This window comes from Arachis ipaensis, chromosome B2, assembly GCF_059453495.1.
Source record: "Arachis ipaensis isolate K30076 ecotype BB chromosome B2, ASM5945349v1, whole genome shotgun sequence".
Lineage (NCBI taxonomy): Eukaryota > Viridiplantae > Streptophyta > Magnoliopsida > Fabales > Fabaceae > Arachis > Arachis ipaensis.
In genome coordinates this window covers 1,296,556-1,316,407 of record NC_142437.1, presented here as the reverse complement: position 1 = coordinate 1,316,407, position 19,852 = coordinate 1,296,556, and the positions used below count along the sequence as shown (strand labels likewise).

Here is a 19,852-nt window from a genome sequence, read left to right as displayed (position 1 = left end):
CAAAATGCAAGTTACATTTGCATTGTGCTTAAAATGAAGGACAGCATAATCTCTATATAATATAGACACAACGTATAAAAGTATTCAAAGAACAGGGCGGTGAAATTGGTTTCATTGCTGATTCAGTTCCAATTTTACAGCCATCTAATCAGATCCAATTACAGAAAACTAAAGGCTAATATATATAAGTCACTGGTCATAACACAATACACATAGGCATTAGAGTTTACATGCACTGCCAAAAATTTGATACCAGAATCCATGACCAAAAAAATGAAAAGGGGAGTGCATTCTACAGCATGCTATCTGTAAGAGCTGGTAACCTTCTGAAGAAGTTAACCGGTGCAGCTGGTGTCTTATTCCTAAGCTTTGGATGCCTCATAAGGTAGAATCCAGTTAAGAGGATTGGAACTTGGAATGGTGTCACATACAACACAATGGCAGCCACAAAGCAGAACACCATGAACATTGTTGTGGCTCGAGGATCTCGCCAGCTTACCAGTGCTTGGAACCTTTCACCTTGAGTAGCAATGTCACCAACCACGGTCTGAATCCTGCCGGCAACACTTCTTAATCGGTCGTACCTGAACCGGACCACATCGGGGCTCTTTGTGCTTGGAAAGGGGTCAAACTCTTCGTCCAGCTCATCCGGGGTGACTGCATCTGCATAGGAGAGTCTAGTGTTCATGTGAGGAGGGTATCTAGGCCGGAACCGCCAATTCCACATCCCAATTACAAACATGTAGAGGAAGACAGTTGGGAGGATGAGTTCCGGGAAACACACAAGCATCAGAAACAGGATGTGCACCAGCACTGTTGTCACAGGATTCCTCCACGTGGAAACTTCCCCCAACCATTTTGCTGCCGACAGCATCCCCGAAAACACCGTCATTAGACGGTAGAAGTTCGCCTTGCTACGCCTCATGCTCCAGAGATGAGAGTCTGTATCGGACATGTACTCAACTACCTCCTTTCTAAGTGGAGGTTCTGCCCGGCTAAGCCGAGCAGCGACCACACTGACAGCCTGGTGCCGGAGCTTCTCCTGTTCCATTATGTTGAGTGGCCTTTTGTAGTGCATTTTTGGCAAGTGCGGCTTAAAGTATGCATGCATCATGTCAAGTGTTGAGTAACATGAGAATCTTATTGCCAAGTGGACTTCACCCATCTTCTTCACACCCGAAGGATGCAGCATTAGTAGCGGGTAAGAGTGAGTGTAAACGCGTCCAGATTCCAAGGTTGAGATACGGATCCTGACTTTACCGATTTTCAAATCTCTATTACTGTCTGAACTGTTGAGCTGGCCGTTATCAAAGACCCCAACAGTGAGAACAGTAGCCGGATCAAAAACTTCCCAAGTGTACTGCTCATTGTATTTGGGGCTTAGACTATCGCAAATGGTTCGGGTACGAATCCATTTGTGGCCGTATTTTGCCACACAGTATGTATCCGATGTCCCCCTTCCCTCTCTGGTTTTAATTGGATGAAGTCCATCAACACTTATGATGCCAAGTTCTAAAACTCCCATTGGCTTCTTCCACAGTTGCTTCAATGAGGGTCTAAGATCACTACTATAATAAGTTGACTCATCGAAAACATGGTAACCACCATCAAGACACACACACATGTGGATTCGGCTATGAAACTTATCCTTCTCCTTCTTTTTCCCTTCTTCACTGTCCATTGCAGAAGACATGGATTTTTCAAGGTCATACCACCTAGTGCGGATAGGTCTATCGTCGGCACGCCTCTCAACCTTGGTCAGATGGATAACAACATTCCCAATAGTTTCATCCTTGTTGGGACCAACACGGTCCTCAATCGAAAGGAGCAAAGGTTCCTCAAAAGGTTCAGCAGCAACAAACATGAGCTCCTGATCCCAACGAGGGGTCTTGGTGCTTGACTGAACTGGCCTAGTCTTCAAGATCTGGTTACCAAGCTGCACCTTAACATAGGTATCTGGAATTCTAGAATTCTCCACCAGCAAGTCCTGTGCCTCAATCACTTTAACCCGCACATACCATAACCTTGGAGACTGGTAAACTTTGGATCGAATCTGAGCATAAGCAAATGGGGAGCTTCCATCAACAGAGAGTGCATCAGAATGCCAAGCATCGGGAAAAGCCTCATCGGCTTGTGTGCCAAACCATACAGCAAGCATCAACTCCCCTTTCTTCTTGTCCCCCTTCTCGAATCGGTACCATTCGGGAGCCAATGGACTGTCTGGGGGAACACGTGTAGGAATATCATGGAGATCAAACCTCACAGTTCCAACATTTTTATCCAGCAGCATATCCTTGTCTTTGACCACAACTTCAAGAACATTTGACTGCAGATTCTCCCTTGAAAAGGCAAATACCTGATTCCACTCCGGGTCTTGAGTTTTCTCATAGTGCTTGGTTCTTCCTTTGAAATTTCCAATCTTTACCTCCACATACGGATCAAGGCCTCCGGTCACATCCTTCGACGGAAGGTCGCGAGCTCTCACAACTCTTACAAAAAGGTACCTCATTGGTTCAACAAGGTCATAGGTGCTGGGGCGCATGTTCCCACGTATAACTCTCCCACCAACAACTTGGCCCCCTCCAAGATAAGGGCTTGTCTCTTTCAATGCATAATCAAAAGGAGAAGATGAACCTGCATACACGAATTTAGAAGGAGGCGGCATTCCAGATTTCATCTCATGTGTCATATAGTTTGAACTCGGCTTGGCAGCTGCTGAAGAAGAAGATTGATGCTGTTTTTCTTCATTTGGTTTGGCAACCGTATGAAATGTGTGCCTTGAGTCATTTTTCTTTCGAGAAAACACATTCAGTATTGAACTTGTGAATGATGGTGTTTGATCTTGAACAGTGTGTTGATCTGTATTAGTAACTGGTTCTAAATCAGGAAGAGGACTTGAGGACTTTATTGAAGGGTCATCAGTAACAAATACTTTCAAGCCAAGCTCTCCTTTTACGCGGGAAAAAACAGCTTTCTTTTCCAAAGGGTAGTGAAGAACAGCAGCATCTGCATATGGGACAAATGATGTTGCGGTGAGGTGGACCTTGCCAAGGAACACTTTGGAACCGGTGGTTTTGTTATAGTGGTAGACGCAGGCGGCAAGAGTGAGGTTTGGCAATCTGCTCGGATCAGTTATGTTGAAGTAAAATTTCTCATTCCAAACTGGACTCAGATCTTTATCCTTAGTTGTTGTTCGAAATTTCTGACCATCAAAGTGAAGTTCCACAAAGGAACTACATGAACCTTGCCCATCTTTTGGCATAAGGTCATGAGCACCTGTAACCTCCACCCCAAGCTTGAGATTGCTCATCTCCAATTAGCAGCTTCCACTAAAATTATGACAACCTTATATACCTAAAAATGAAATAAACAGATGGGGTTGAAAAGTCTATAGTCTCGTATATAAATTTATTACCCTAATATTACATATATATGTATTTGCACAACATTCTCAACTATCTGCCACTAGCAATGTGTTTAATGAGTAATGAAATAGCAAGCGTCCATAGCAACTGTAAGACTTTGATTGTTCTAGTTGGCTTAAGGAATCGGATTAATGTATAGCTAGCTAAGGGGCAGAAGAATTCACAATTATCATCCAGGGGAAGTAAACAATTGTTTAAATTAGAGTATCAATATCAAACTCTTTTTACACTTCCAATGGAAGAAACAAGTCCTTGAATAATAAGAGGTTTTGCTTCAGATATGTAAATATAAACTAAAATCTTGCTAAAAGCATAAGAATTCATGTGAGTGTAAGTATTTTGTCAGTGTGAAGTAAAGCTATATAAGTCAACAATTATGATTCAGTTGGTTCCTACCTACCTATCATAGACAAAGGGAAGCATGAAAGGGAACCCAGGAGGTTGATATTATCAGAGAGAGAGAGAGAGAGAGAGAGAGAGAGAGAGTAATTCTTAAAGTTCAAGCAAGAAAGAGGTAGATTCCAAAAGCATCAAACCTTAACCTACTAGTCCCACAAATTTGTCCTTTTCCCTTCATGAACAAAAAAAAGGCAATACAAGAATCAAAAGGGAACATACTAGATACTTTCAACTCTACAAACAGATGATAAAAGTATTCCCTAAATTCTGCTAAAAAAGAACACTTAATCATAGTAGAGGCTGATGTATACCAACATATATTTTTTTTTTGGGTGAAAGTCACGATCTTCGTATCCCCAAGGGTCACTATTCTATGTTATTCTAGGATCTGAGTTCCAAAGGTTCATATTATTGTTAAGTACTCCCAGCTGAATTAGTTATACAAAACTTCTTCTAAAATTTATACACAAACTAACATAAGCCTTTTCCTTTGATAAACTTCACCTAAAAGTTCCCATACAAAAAAAAGGGAGAATTTATTTGCTCATTTATGAGAAGCCCAGAAGGAAAATAGTATCTGCATGGCCAAAATTCCAATGAAAATAGCAGATTTGAGTAAAAAAGTTTAAGCTTGTAACTTTTAAGACACAGAAAGGTTTTATCAAAACTTGAACAAAACCCAAAACAGAATATCAGAAAAATAATCCACAGACCCAGATAAGAAAATCATACAAAGCTTGCAAATAGACCAAAATCAAAGATGACGAACAAGAAAATGGTGATTCTGAAAACGTACCTGAGCTTCTGATTAAGCTGAAGAAGAACAGAACAAAATGGCAAAAATATATTTTCTTTTTTTTCTTCTCTTTTTCTTTTGGAGCTTGAAGGTTTAGTAACAGCAGAAAGAGGGTTATAATTTATAAATAATAAAGAGGAGAGAGAGAGAATGAAGAAAAAGATGAATAAGAATTGGCTTTCTGGGAAAGTAGAGAGTCAGAGAAAGGAAAGTTATTGGAAAGGAGTCAAGCACTTATTATATCTTGACATGAGATATGTGCCATGGCAACACACAAAAATGAAAAATGTGTGCATTTATTCTGTGTACTCTTTTTTTTTTTCTTTTCTAGTTTTACTAATTTTTTTTATGTTATTTTATTATATATAGTACACCAAAAAAATTTATATTATATATAGTTTTTAAAGAAAGATGATAATCATAACTTCTAAATTTGATATTATTCTTTTTTTTCTAGTTTTACTATTTTTTTATGTTATCTTATTATATATAGTACACCAAAAAAACTTATATTATACATAGTTCTTAAAGAAAGATGATAATTATAACTTTTAAATTTGATATTATTAAAAATACACAAAAAAATGTGTATTTTTGTGTGTTGCCATGACACATGTCTCATGTCTAAATATAATAAGTATTTGACTTTTTTTCAATAATTTTCTTTTCTCTCACTCTCTACTTTCTTATAAAGCTGTGGGAGAAAAGAAAGTTATTAGAAAGGAGTCAAGCATTTATTATATCTTGACATGAGACGTGTCATGACAACACACAAGAATAAAAAATGTGTGCATTTTTTATGTGTATTCTTTTTTCTTTTCTTTTCTAATTTCACTAATTTTTTTATGTTATCTTATTATATATAGAACATCAAAAAAATTTATATTATATATAGTTCTTAAAGAAAGATGATAATCATAACTTCTAAATTTGATATTATTCTTTTCTTTTCTAATTTTACTAATTTTTTTATGTTATCTTATTATATATAGTACACCAAAAAAACTTATATTATACATAGTTCTTAAAAAAAGATGATAATTATAACTTCTAAATTTGATATTATTAAAAGTACACAAAAAAAATGTACACATTTTTTATTTTTATGTGTTGCCATGACACATGTCTCATGTCAAGATATAATAAATACTTGACTCCTTTCTAATAACTTTCTTTTCTCTGACGGCTTTATAAGAAAGTAGAGAGTGAGAGAAAAAAAAAATTATTGAAAAGGAGTCAAGTACTTATTATATCTAGACATGAGACATGTGTCATGACAACACATAAGAATAAAAAATGTGTGCATTTTTTATGTGTATTATTTTTTCTTTTCTTTTCTAATTTCACTAATTTTTTTATGTTATCTTATTATATATAGTACACCAAAAAAATTTATATTATACATAATTCTTAAAAAAAGATGATAATTATAACTTCTAAATTTGATATTATTTTTCTACTCTTGTTTAATTTTTTTTAATTATCATTTATTTTTATTATTTTATTTTCTACAATGATAGGAGATATTTTTTATTATAACAATAATTTAGAAATACCATATAGAAAAAATAGCATTATCAATTAGATAATTTATCATTTTATTTTATCACAAAATAATTATTAATGTTATTATTATTTATCTAATAGAATTATTATCATCTAAATTTTAATCGATGAGAATTTTATGAAAAAAGTAGGTATCATATCTACCATATGAAGCAATATATGGTATTATTATTATTATTATTATTATTATTATTATTATTATTATTATTAATTTAATTAAAAATAGGTTAATATTCAGTTATAATTAATTTTATGTAAAATTAATAGTTAAAAATTATTAAATAATTTAATAAATTTAATTAAATTATAATGTAATAATTCGTAGTTATCAACTTTTTATAAAATTAGATGTAATTGAGTTTTCAGCTTAAAAATAAAATAACTTAAAAAAAACCAACAAATTATAATTTAAATAACATAATTTTTTTAATATTCATTAAAAATTACGAATTTGAATTTTACTGCTAATTTTAGAAGGAAAAAAAAACGATAACTTAAAAAGAAGGGAAAAAATAGTGTGTGGGGTGTGTGACGAGGATGTATGATGTATTGGATTTGTCCGGTAGTTGTAACAGGGTAATGCGGCAGCAACCATTATGATTTATGAGAAAAACTCTGAACAACACACAACACATGTTATTACTTATTGGGTGCCTGTGCCCCACAGGCCCACACCTCCACCTTTCTACTACAACTTCGTTTTTACAATTTTCTCTATTTTCGCTTGAATTTTCAGAACCTGGATTTTAATTTTATTTCTTTTTATGAATTTAATTCAATTCTTTTTGCACATTATTTATCTACTTTTTCTTTTTAAATTTAATAAAAAAATATTTTTTATGGAATAAGAAATGTCTATTTTCAGACATTTTGCTTCTTTTCTTATATTATTAACTATTATATTACAGTCTGGCCCACTTTATTTCCATGTTTTAAATAAATGATAAGTAAAAAATAATATAGGACACATTATTTTTGTTGTTTCTGCCCATTCTAAGTTTCAACCGTAACTTTCTCTTTTCACTTCAGTTTTTTACTAAGAAGACTTAAAAGAGGGTTTAAATACTAGTACATATAATATATTTTGGAGAGCACTTCGACAAAGATACTAAAAATATTTTTTTTTAAGATATTTACATGTGTCATGATATTATTAGATATTTTTATTAAATCGATTAATAATTTATTTTTTAGTAAATTATAATAAAATTGGTTTATTATAACAACAAATAATAAATCTAATTGTCCGCATTATAATTATTAAATCCGATTTGATCCGATTGATTTACACAATTTAACCGAATCATGTTTCAATTTTTTTATAAAAAAACAATTATATCCCTGATTTTAAAAAAAAAAACTATGATCCAATAAGTTATGTAAATTGGTCGGTTCGACCGAATCTAATAACAATTAGGTTTATTGTTATTGTTATAAAAAAATCCATTTTATTATAATTTATTAAAAAATTCAAAAATAACCAGTTCATTAATACGTCCAATAATAATGCGACACATATAAGTGTATTTACAAAAAAATGTTTTGCGTCTTTATGAAAACATCCTCCATATATTTTAAGTGTATTTAAGTTTTCGCCATTATATTAGCCAGTGTTTGAAATATTTATTATTACAACAAAAATATATTACTATTAATTAGTCAGTGTTTGTGAGAATAGATCTTAATCTAAATTCTTTTTCTTCCTCTTCTTCTTTTCCAACTTCTTAGTCTTCTTCTTCATGCATGCCATCTTGCTAAAGCTATAACATGGATCGTGTATATATATATAGTTTCTATGTAATTTTATCAGAACATTTGTTTTATTATATACAATTTATATGTTGAAGAGGTGGGAAACAAAAAAAGAATGAAGAAGAATGCTAGGAATCAAAATAAGAGAGAGAGAGTGTGTAAAACCTAGTTGGAAATTAACGGAAGAACTTCAATTCACGCAAGTTCTATTTCTAATATTTAAACCTTTTTTTTATTGATAAAAAATATAAGAAAAAAGAAGTATCCTCTAACTACCACGTACGTGTGGCTAGAATATTATTCTTTTGAAATAGAAAATTCAGAAAATTAAGATTGGTAACACGTTTTTAGTGGCGACAATGTGACAAGTCATTGTTATCCTGCCTCTTGTTGCATCAATGGTTATTAGAATATTATAAACTTTGAAATCAAGTCATTTTTTATAGGTGAACTCTACCATGTTCTCTCTAAAATAAATGGTAAATTATCCCTTGTGCCATATACAATGATTATTGATAAATTATGTTTCAATCAGAGTTTCAAAGTTCGAATGAGATCGTCAAATCTAATTGCTATCTCTAATACGATCGCTAGAAAATTCTAAAAACGAGCGAGCTAAAAAAACTGATAGAAATTTCTGATATATTATTTAAAAATGATGGTAATTGGTGCGTGAAAAGAAATATCAAGGTATTTTTTTTAATCTTTAATTGTTCTTAAATTATTTTTCAATCATTATTCAGATAATAAAAATCCTAAGATGATAATTATTGACTCATTGTTTTTATGACTAACTAATATTTTGGTTTGTTTTTGTTATATAGTTATACAAGGCTATGAGGGTTGGTTATTTGAAGAGGAGTATCATTGTTGATCCGAATGAATTTTAAGAAAAATACTAGGAAGAAAATCTTAGAAAGAAGATAGATGAAAAATTAATAGATGTGCTCGTTGAAATGAGAGATTGAAAGCATATGAACAAGTTTAAAATCCTAATCTAATTGATTGAAAATGGTGATTGGATTTGAGAGGAATTATGGTTTTAAAATTGAAGAAGAGGTGTATTTAGTGCGGATTATAAAAATAACACTACTATCAAGTTTCAAGAGAAACATCGCGTCAATTGAAAAGAAAAGAGAAGATAACGTGAATCTTAAAATTCTGGTAGAAGAATAATTTATGAATAATCACTGTATATATCACAAGGGGTAATTTACCCTCTATTTTAGAAAGGGTAGAATAGAATTCACCCTTTTTATATTGTAGCCTCTGAATCTGGCTCTTTTAATTACTCTTTTAATGTCGGCATAACACTTAACACGTCAACATCTAATACTAATTAATAACTAAGTCCAAACATTTCCTGAAGCAATAACAGTACCATGGGAATATCAGTGGAAACTAAATTGCATTCTTAGTGCTGGTTTTTGTTTACAAAGTTAAGTAAATGAAACTTTATGATGATCTCTTTGTTTGGGCTTTAAAACTGTTTTAGTAAACTAGAATTCTTTGAAATGCTTAATTCGTTAGACTAGAAGTAACTATTAGTAACAAAACATGCAGGGATTGAAGGGAAACTCCTTTGAATTTTTAGCATAACATGACATGGTATATAATAATCCAATTCATTGCTTTTTAGCAGCATCATTAAGAGACCTTAACCTGACTTTGTCAATTAAATTATCCTTTTGATGAAGTAAATGTTGAAGAGCTTGAGGTTCATAAGGAGGAGGCATGGAACATGGAAGTGTGGAACTTGGTGACTTAACAATGGATTCATACATGTATCTCTTTCTTGGTCCATTGCGCAGAGAACATGCCATTCTCTCAGGACACATCTCTTTCGCTCTTTCAGGTATTCTGGGTTTGAACCTTTGGAGCTTAGCATATTCTTTTAGTAAGTGCAACATGTAATCATACACATACTTCATTTTGAGATTGTCAATGATGTAATCTGATCCTCTTTTTCCAATCTGCTGTGCCTTGTCTTGGTGAGAATTGCCCCAGTCAACGGCGAACTTGATGTCCTCACACATGTTGGTGGTGCTGATAGGCCAATAATGTTGCAGAGGTACCATGTTTCTTGTGAAGAAGTCAAAGTATTGAGGCTCTATGAACATTGTCATTGAGTCACATGCTATTATGTATTTTTCACTCACTGACCAAGTAGCACCTTCTGCATATATCTTGTACCTTTAATTTGTAATAACATCAACAAATTTAGTCACTAATATGTTCACAATCTACATTTCTCTAAATTTGACAAGTTTTACTTACCTGTAGGTACATTGATCTCCCAGTTTTGTGTCTTGAAAATTTTTCTCTCTCTCATCAAGCCATTGCTAAAAAACGAAAATCAAAAATTAATTATTGTGTCTTAAAACAATGCAATTAACTACTTAAACACATAGAGTTAGCAAGGCTTAAAAGTTATATGCTTACCACACTATATATTCTGGCATTCCAATCTTTTTTATCTGTGACATTGCACTTACAAAGGTTTTTCCTAAGAAGAGAGACAGTAGGGTTACCCTTCCAAAAAGCATAGGGTACCCTATCCTTCCATTTCACCCTTTTGTTTCCTTCTTGTATACTTTGCAGTGTTGATTCCCATGGACTTATGTGGAGTTCAGCCCTATTGAAAAAAATGTAATTTTTGTTTAATGTTTTATCAAATAAATGAAATGAAATAAGATTACACCTTCATCAAGTGAAACAATGAAAAACAGAGGAATGAAAATAAAATATTTACTTCTAGGACAACATATTTTCAATAATTAAAAAAACAATATTTATATGCAGAGAGATTTATTTGTATACAATAGAAATAACTAATAAGAACTAATTAAGGGAATATAGAAGCTTTACCAACCCCAGAAGGTCCAATCAGGGAAGACAATGTCAAATGAATCATTATTTCCACAATAGTGAAAAATAGGAGGAGGTGAAACATTAGCAAGTGGTCCACCTGCATAATATAGACCCTTTTCCACCACAGTCTTATCTCCACATTGAAACATGAGCTCCAAATCAGGTACTTGCCCAGGATACAACCTTAGAAGTTGTAAGATTCCCCATATTGTAAAAACATCCCTGGTTTGAAACGATTTCTTGTATTTTTCAATGTAAGCTTTTCCATTCACAATCACAAGCCTAAAGTGTGACACGTTTTGTCCCCTGTCAACCATGTCTCTTGTGATCCCTGTTTTCTCCCATGGCTTCAGATCTTCATGGATCCATCTGAAGTATTCTGGGCATGATGTTGATGTTCTATCATTCGGTTCAAATTTATCTGGGTAGTTAGAATTGCATATGCTTGAGCTTTCATTGCTGCAATGCAATGGCGGTTCGGGTTTCCCATTGAAGATTGTAATTGTCTTCAGGATTGTAGAGCTTGTAAATTTGCTCTGAGAAAAAGAAAATAGTGTTAAATCCATTCAATTTTTTTAATATAACTTTAAACATTATAAATCAAAATTAGTTTTTTTTTTCTATTTTCTACTCAAATATGCGACTTCTAGATAAGTATAGAGAGATTATACTATTTGAACTATAGCTCCTTAGCTTATAAATCAAAATTAGTTGATGGTAAATATTTTAGAAAATGTATTAAATATACGGATTTTAGTCCACAAAAAATTATAAATTGATAATATACAGTGACATTTATGGAATAATATAAACTTGAGAATATAAATAGAGACAAGGACATAAGGCCAACAAAATAAAACTTAAAAACACCTATCTAAATTTGAATTTCTTCTGATTTTATTGATTTAAGTCACATCAATTATATGACCACATAAGTACAAATAAAAATAATTGAAATATAAGGTGTATACTAATAACTATTATCCAAATTTATTTACTAAAACAATATAAGTAGATTTATAAATAATAAAAAATATTGTGTATATATTAAACATAAATTACTAAATTAAATATTATATATTTTATATAAATATATATTATTTAATTTATTTTTAATATATATTTGTAAAGTTGAAGGGATGAATATTATTATTGATCGATTATCGTGTACGCACATTTGGACATAATGGTCCCACAACAAACATAAATAAATAAATAAAATTAAAGAAAAATAGTGTAGTTTACTTCAATAACACATCATTCTTCAATTTTTCATGCACAAATGGTAGGTACAAGGGATCCATGTATGTTATTATAATCTTTGTTTTTCTCTTTGGTCAATCTATCTATATATATGTTATTAGAATCAAACACACAGCACAACGTGAGCTTGGATATTGAATTGTCAAAAGGACGACCAAGATAGAAATAAAAAAGAAAAACTTAGAAAGAAATCATATGTATGTATAACGGAAAATAATATAATTAATATGGCATTGTATTTTTTTTATTACAATGCATACAAATCCCATTACCACATGTATAGGATAATTATTATTCTCATCATCATCATCATCATCATCATCATCTGATTATTATTATTATTATTATTATTATTAGGCATCATGCACTAAATCATACAAGTTTTTGGAAAGTAACATCCCACGAGATTTTCCTTTTATTTCTTTCTTAATTAACCACCACCGTACCATGATTGTGAACTATACAATCTTCCATTATTAGTATTTTATTTATCACATTTTTCTCCTTAATAAAGATGAAAAAATAACTCCACTTTTTTCGTTCTTTTACCAACTTTCTTTTTATTTTTCCTTTTAATATGCCTGCTTTTATTTCCCTATCTCATCTCCTTTAAAAAAAAAAAAAAAAAAAAGACTAGTCTTCAACCTTGAACCCAGAGGAACATGTTTTTTGGATCATTAATTGTAGGAGCATTAGAGATTTAAAGCAAAAACACTAACTTGGAGAAGACTCAAAAACACTATGTAAATAATATAATTTGAATTTATCTATCAACATAATATATGTTTCTTCTGTGTTTTGCATGCCTTTCAAAACTTGCAAATTATAGAATTATATTAAATAAAAGAAGAAGCATGTGTATAGAATTATATCCTTAATAAATTTTTAAAGAAAGCATGCATACCCTAGCTAAGACCTAATATATTATGTATCATGAATCACAAAGAGTTGAAATTGTGAGACTTACAAGGTCAGTTTCCAGAAAATAGTGGCTTGTAAGAAAGAGAAAGAGGAAAGCAAAAAGGAAGAGCCATCTTGTCATGATGGGAAGAAATGAGTGAGAGCAGCCATTAGTATTATGAGCCTTGTCCACCATGAATAATGAATTTGGGATGAGAGGTAAGGCATGAACTTCTACAAAGCTAAGAAAGAAGGTTTTGTTGACTATAAATAAAACTATGGATGGCGTGTATCTGCCAAATTTCCAATTGCATCATGCAACTCTTCTACTCTTTATTGGCCCTTCATATATCATTATATATATACTCACAATTTTCAATTTCACACTAAATATAGAATCTCTTTCATTTATTATCATAATAACCTTAATTATATTATTATTATTATTATTATTGGTTTAATTACTCTGTTGGTTCCTATAGTTTTGCGAAATTTTCAATTAGGTCCTTATACTTTTTTTCCTTTTAATTAGATCTCTGCACCAATTTTTTTCTTCAATTGAGTCCCTATATTTTTTTTTTCCTTTTATTTTAGTTTCTGCATAATTTTTTTTTTAATTTGGTTCCTATACAATTAAGTCAATTACTATTAAGAAGGACCTAATTGAAAAAAAAAATTGGTGCAGGGACCCAATAAAAAAAAAAGTATAAAGACTTAATTGAAAATTTTACGAAACTATAGGACTAATAGAGTAATTAAACTATTATTATTATTATTATCATCTTCTCTGCTTTTTCATTGAAATGTATAATGATATTGATATTGATACACATGGTTTTGTTTATACAACAATTGTTGGTTTATAGTTGACTACTTATGACTGCCTTTGTAAAAGGGATTTTTTTTTTTTTTGTAATTTTAAAGAAAAAGAAGTGGTTAATTTTTAATTTATTTTGTAAGGAAAAATAATAAAGAGCTCATTTTGGTGTTATCTAGGATTCTAGGGTATGCATTATTCATTGTCAACACAAATGATTAATTTTTTTGTATTCTTAAAATGACAAAAATGTTCCAAAAATATCTCTCCATATCTCGCCATGATTCTATTTCTTATTAGCAAAAAATTAGGATGAATATAAGTAAACAAGTTACTTTTGTAATGAATAGTTTAACTAAGTCTTTTTTTTATTCTTTTTATGTCTCATCTTATATTTTCTTCCTTTTTTTTTTAACTACAATTTTTGTTATTCATTTTTTTTTTTTACCAAAGATAGAAGATTTGAACCCGCAATCTTTTAATTAAATATGGAGAGACTATATCATTTGAGTTATAACTCATTGGCCAATTTTTGTTATTCATCCTTAAAGCTAGTAAACTAACTTGATTAAATTTGGTTGATAAAATGATTTAGTTATATAGTATCATAAAAAAAAAGGTTAGTTTAGCTATTGGATTGGTTTTAAAAATAGAGAGTAATACTATCTATTTAGGTCTTTTTATAAATTAAATTTAACTAAATTAAATAATAAAATTTAAAATAATGTTAACTATAACTAATTTTATCGTGTTAGACTAACTTGATTTAACTTGATTAATAAAAAAACTTAGATGTATAATATTATTCTTAAAAGTATATTTAAAATTCAATTCTATTTAAACTCTAATCCGATTCATACATGATTTGTTAATATAGAATCAATTCAGTTCAAGTTATTATAATCTTACTTGGTTTGGATTAAATTAAACGAGTGATCTGTTTGAATTAATTTATACTTTCCATTACTACTTATATCCCAACTACTGATAATTTGAAGCTAATATTAAAAAAAAAAATCATAAGTGAAAGCAAACGATATTTTTAAAAGCGAAGCTTATTTTTTTATATATTCTTTCTAATATTAATTATTTTACTAATTTGATCTCAACTATTAGATATTAAATAATATAAATAATTATTATTTCATACCTGTTTTTATAATTATTTCCACTAAAAATAGCTTTTACTCATTTATATATTCTAGACACAATAAATAATTACTTAAATTCACTTTTCAACTAAAGTATCTGAACATAAATTAATTATTACATAATCGATTATTTTAAAAAATAATTACAAATAAAAAGGTTAAAATAATACATTAAATTTTTAAGCGTCCCAAGCTAAGACGCACTCTCTTAAGTAGTAAGTACCCATTGTGGTTGACTTTTTTATTATAAATTTATAATAACTAACCCAGTATAGCTTGGACATATAACAAAACTTGGGAGAGTGGGAGACATCAATCCTAAACTTAATAATTTGATAAAAAAAAATTTTTAAAAAGTATTTGTGTTCTTAAGATTAGAGAGAGTGGGAGACATAATCTTAAACTTAATTTTGATAAAAAAAATTTAAAAAGTATTTGTGTTTTTTAAAAGTATAAATTTTTATTTAATTTTGTTTTTTATAAATTAAAAAAGTTATGTATTTGTGCTTATAATTTTTTAAATATATAAATACTTTTAAAAATATCTAAAGTAATTTTTTATAAATAATTTGTACTTATAAAAATTAAAAAATTTAATATAACCTCATAAATCAATTGATTTTTAATATGTTTAATATAATATGTTTAAAATTTAAAATATTTTATCAAATATAATTATTGTTATTTGTGCTTATTTAAAGTTATTTTTAATTTGATTTATTAAATATAGATGTTATCATTTTTAAAATACTATTTTTATAAAATTAAATTTTATAAATTATTTTTAAAAATAAAATTTCACTAAACTAAATCTTAATCTAATAGTATTCTAAATTTCCTCTTGTAATCCCTTCCCTTTTTTTTGGGTGTCTTTGTAATTCGTTCTTTGTTAGATATTTAATGCACCACGGAAATTTTTCTTCTTCCCGCTAATGTTGTTTACTTTGTTTTTGCCTCGTATAATATTAGGTGAAAATTCAGGTGCGGTGCAGTCGATTTCACGTGAAGTTGATAGTTAAGAATTATTAGATAAAAATTTAGTCAAATCAGTCAAATCATCTAACAACTCTCACCTATCAGCTTTACGTGAAATCGATTGCACCTAAATTTCCACCATAATATTAAGTTTGGTAAAATACAATTAGAGACCCTTCTAAATTCTAATATTTCATTCCTTTACTTTGTCAACTCCGGCGGCCTGCACGCTTCCCGCAAAATTTATACTCCAAAAAACCAAAAATAATATTAAAAAAAAAAAGAATTCCGCTACATATCATTTAATTTTAATAAATATATTAATATAGTAAGTCAATAACGCTAGAAAATACAATAATGTTATTTGTGTATCAAAGTAGGGAATTGTTAATCTAAACAGGTTTAATTACTCCGTTGTAATAAAGTCTCTGTACTAATTAAAACTTTTAATTAAATCCTATTTATTTATTCTGAAAAAGTTGGCAAGTTTTGATTTTATTCCATAGCAATTGCGTGTTTTGACTTTAATCTCGGTATCGTCTTATCTCGTTTGATCATCTTTGATCTCTATCATATGGTAGGTTTTTTTCCATATATAACAAATAACTATGTGCTATATATATATTGATATTAAAATTAAATTAAATAATATATATTTATACATAACTATATAAATTAAATTAAATTGTGCCATGAGAAATTTTGGAGATAGTACAGCATTCACAACATTTTTTTTTATTTTTGGGTTTACCAATGATCGAATTCTTGTCCTTTCGGACATAAAACTCTGATACCATATTATGAAACAATTCATTCCAAAAATTTAAGCCGATAAAAAAAGGCAACATTAATGGTTATATCTCTAATAGATACATTAGAATAACATTTATTTTAGAAAACAGATCAACTTCTCTAATCTTAATTATACAAGTTATGAGATGGTTTTTCATCACCAGCAATAATAATATAGTCAATTATCTTTTTCTGTCACCTAAAATATATACAAGCTATGTTGACTTTTATTCCTTTTAATTAATTAAAATCTAATATTGCAGTATAGTGTTAGAGTTTACTTTTAATATATTAGTTTTGTAAAAAAGTTTATACAATAAAAATATGAGATTTATAGATTTACATAGTTTTTAAATAATAAATTTACTAACAAAAATTTAATAAAATATGTAAACACTTTTTTTAATATATCAATTTATTATTTTTAATTAATATTTAACTAATTTTAAAATTTTAAATATTATATTCTAAATTCTAGATCTTAAATCCTAATATCATAAAAATAAAATATTAACTAATATTGATAAAAAAAAAATAGCCCTTAATTGTCTCGTATATATAATTATATACACATACATACATGTAGCTTTGTAAGTAAATTAAACTATATAACTTTTTTGTTTTATGGATATCATGCTTAGCTTCTCCTTTAATTTATTTATGTTCGTATAAGAAAGTATATGAAGACCACTTCTTAAGAGTTTAATTACAAATGACAACTAAATATAAGGGAGATATATATATAGAGAAGGAAATTGAAGTAAAAGATTAAGCTACAAATAAAAAAAAAAAAACATGCATATCATAAAAATATCAAACTATATATATGCATAGAATTTTATTAACATGAAGATAATTAATTAGGAAAATAATTAAGAGAAATAACAAATAAATAAATAAAACTTACAAAGTCAATCCAATAATGGATGATGAAAGTGGAGCTTGCAGCAAGAACAAATAGGAAGAAGATGGAGAAAAAACTTGATGTTGAACCCAATCTTTTGGCTTTGCTAAATGATCCTTGACGATTATAAGTTGCCATGGACATATGGCTATACACTTATTGTGTGTGTTGATTATTGGTAAGCTCACACATTTATATGTTCTAACTCATACCCCAAGATTTGGATCTTGATGTTGTTTTATTTAATATAATCAAGGTTCAAAGTTTTATTTCTTCCAATATAATAATAAATAGATCATCAGGTAGGTCTGAAAGTTGACACAGAAGGAATATACATCAATTTAATAACATTTTATAAAACTTTAAAGTTGATTTTATATATACAGGACTGTAATATTTTATATATTTAATTTGTTGATGTATATATAAATGTTCTTAAATTTGATAAATTCTCGTTTGATTATTAGGATAATATAATATGATTCAATTGATATTATAGTATTAGAGTTTAGCTAATTTAATATAGTTGAGTTATTTATTTATAAATTTTTATGTTGTAGATTATTATTGTTCTTACTTCTTAGTAGTAAAAGAAGCATTACAAGTCTCACATTTTTAACGATAATGTCTTTAGAAAATTTATAAATGTGAAATATTTTTCATTTTATGAGCTAATTTATGAAATTAAGTTACATCCGATATTCTTAGTTTGAATAGTTTAATTTGTAGTAGAATGAAGGTGCTGAATAGTGATATACATGTGTATATACGAGACCATATATTATCATTGACAGCGATTTGAAAAAGAAGAAGAAAAGGTTTTCAGGTGGAGATGTTTTATAATCATGGGAAAATGATGTTGTTTTGGTTTTGTTCACAGAAAGTAAAAAATAACTACTTTAGTGCAGATTTGTGTTAGTGTTGTAAGTGTGAGAAGCGTTGATTGTTGAAGTTAGTCTCAAATCAAAGAAAACAAAGAAGAGTGAGGAGTTTGTGACATGAGAGCTCTATTAATTTGACACCTAAAGATTTTGAGTTGGATGTGGTGTTTTCTCATCTTATATTCTTTTGCTTGATTATTCTCCAAAGTCTCTTCGATGGTTCAGAGCTTCCATGGTTGGTCCAATAATTTGAACTTGTTAACTAATATATAAATTGTTACATGCCTTTTCCTTCAATTTCACTATTATTGTTTGTTAACGTTAGATTTGACAAAAATTAAAATAAAGAAACCAAAGCAGGACAAAAATTAAAATAAAGAAACCAAAACTAAAATAACACGTTTATAATTAAAATACACATTGTATAGATATTCCATTGGCTTCCTATACTTCCTCTAATTAAATATAACATATGGACTTTGATTTGGCTTATTACTAATGTATATAATCTAATTGATTAGGCATGCACTTTAGTTAAGTATAATCGAAGTTATTAAAGCCACACAAAATTTAATTAGATGTATGTGATCCGGTTTAGTGCAATGAAATAAGGCATCCTACAAACTCATCATTTCTGTTTTTGTGTATTTTTTTATATTTCTTCACTAACATTATACTATAATCTAGCTAGCCCAATTATTTAGGTAGGTCTTAGACTAAGAAGTATACTAGTTAAGACGTGTGTTTAAGCTTACTCACCCAAGTACTTACATATAATCAGTTCGGTAATACTATAGAAAAAAAAAATAGTCAGAATTTATTTTATTTAATAATTCATTAATTACTACAATAATTAATAAAAATTAAATATGATCAATTCTAGTTGATTTTGGCTAATTTTATTTTGTTACCAAACATTTTTATTATCCGTTATTAAAGTAGCTCTCATATTGATAGAATTAAATTCGAATCCTAATAATATTCAAGCGTACGTGCTATTTGCCAACTTTATTTGGTAAAAAATCATACAGGTGAACTCATAGTATCTTATTGATTTTGTTACTTTTCTTTCTTTTTTTTTTTTTTTTAATAAAGAACACAAAATTTGACCATGCATATGCAAGATTATTTTCGCATCTCCCTTTACTTAGGATTTAAGCATGTACTTAATTTGATATTATTTTATTGAGGGTTGATATTTAAATTCCTAATTAAGCGGCAGGGTATGTAATTAAAACCTAGATTAGGCAACATGAGAATTCTTGATAATGAGCTGTTTTCTTTAGTCTTTACGTAAAGCAATCATAGCAAGTATCATAAATTAAAGAGGAACAGCCTCTGAAATAAATTTAATCAACAA

General features: G+C 29.2%; 2 protein-coding genes across 3 annotated transcripts; both read right to left on the bottom strand.

Annotated features, from left to right (window-relative positions):
* Positions 1 to 83: 83 nt before the first annotated feature.
* LOC107621201 (multiple C2 domain and transmembrane region protein 5) lies at positions 84 to 4,902 on the bottom strand. Its single transcript, XM_016323239.3, has 2 exons — positions 4,621 to 4,902; positions 84 to 3,354 (listed from the first exon to the last, which is right to left on the bottom strand). The coding sequence occupies exon 2, from the start codon at positions 3,308 to 3,310 to the stop codon at positions 293 to 295; it is 3,018 nt and encodes a 1,005-aa protein (XP_016178725.1). The 5' UTR covers positions 3,311 to 3,354; positions 4,621 to 4,902; the 3' UTR covers positions 84 to 292.
* Positions 4,903 to 9,329: 4,427 nt separating this feature from the next.
* Positions 9,330 to 17,871, bottom strand: LOC107621186 (uncharacterized). 2 transcript variants are annotated; one of them, XM_016323222.3, is made up of 5 exons: positions 17,615 to 17,871; positions 10,807 to 11,345; positions 10,381 to 10,573; positions 10,216 to 10,280; positions 9,330 to 10,131 (listed from the first exon to the last, which is right to left on the bottom strand). In XM_016323222.3, the coding sequence occupies exons 1-5, from the start codon at positions 17,753 to 17,755 to the stop codon at positions 9,564 to 9,566; spliced, it is 1,506 nt and encodes a 501-aa protein (XP_016178708.1). In that variant the 5' UTR covers positions 17,756 to 17,871; the 3' UTR covers positions 9,330 to 9,563. The 2 variants fall into 2 exon arrangements, with proteins under 2 accessions (XP_016178708.1, XP_016178714.1); XM_016323228.3 differs by lacking the exon at positions 17,615 to 17,871 and adding an exon at positions 13,040 to 13,307.
* Positions 17,872 to 19,852: the final 1,981 nt, after the last annotated feature.

Excerpts from the sequence above, each read along its gene's own strand:
- LOC107621201 (XM_016323239.3), bottom strand. The coding sequence starts at position 3,310 with ATGAGCAATCTCAAGCTTGGGGTGGAGGTTACAGGTGCTCATGACCTT.
- LOC107621186 (XM_016323222.3), bottom strand. The coding sequence starts at position 17,755 with ATGTCCATGGCAACTTATAATCGTCAAGGATCATTTAGCAAAGCCAAA. Across the intron at positions 11,346-17,614 it reads TCCATTATTGGATTGACTTT|AGCAAATTTACAAGCTCTAC; the intron begins GTAAGTTTTATT and ends TCTTTTTCTCAG. Across the intron at positions 10,574-10,806 it reads GATTGGACCTTCTGGGGTTG|GGCTGAACTCCACATAAGTC; the intron begins GTAAAGCTTCTA and ends TTTTTTCAATAG.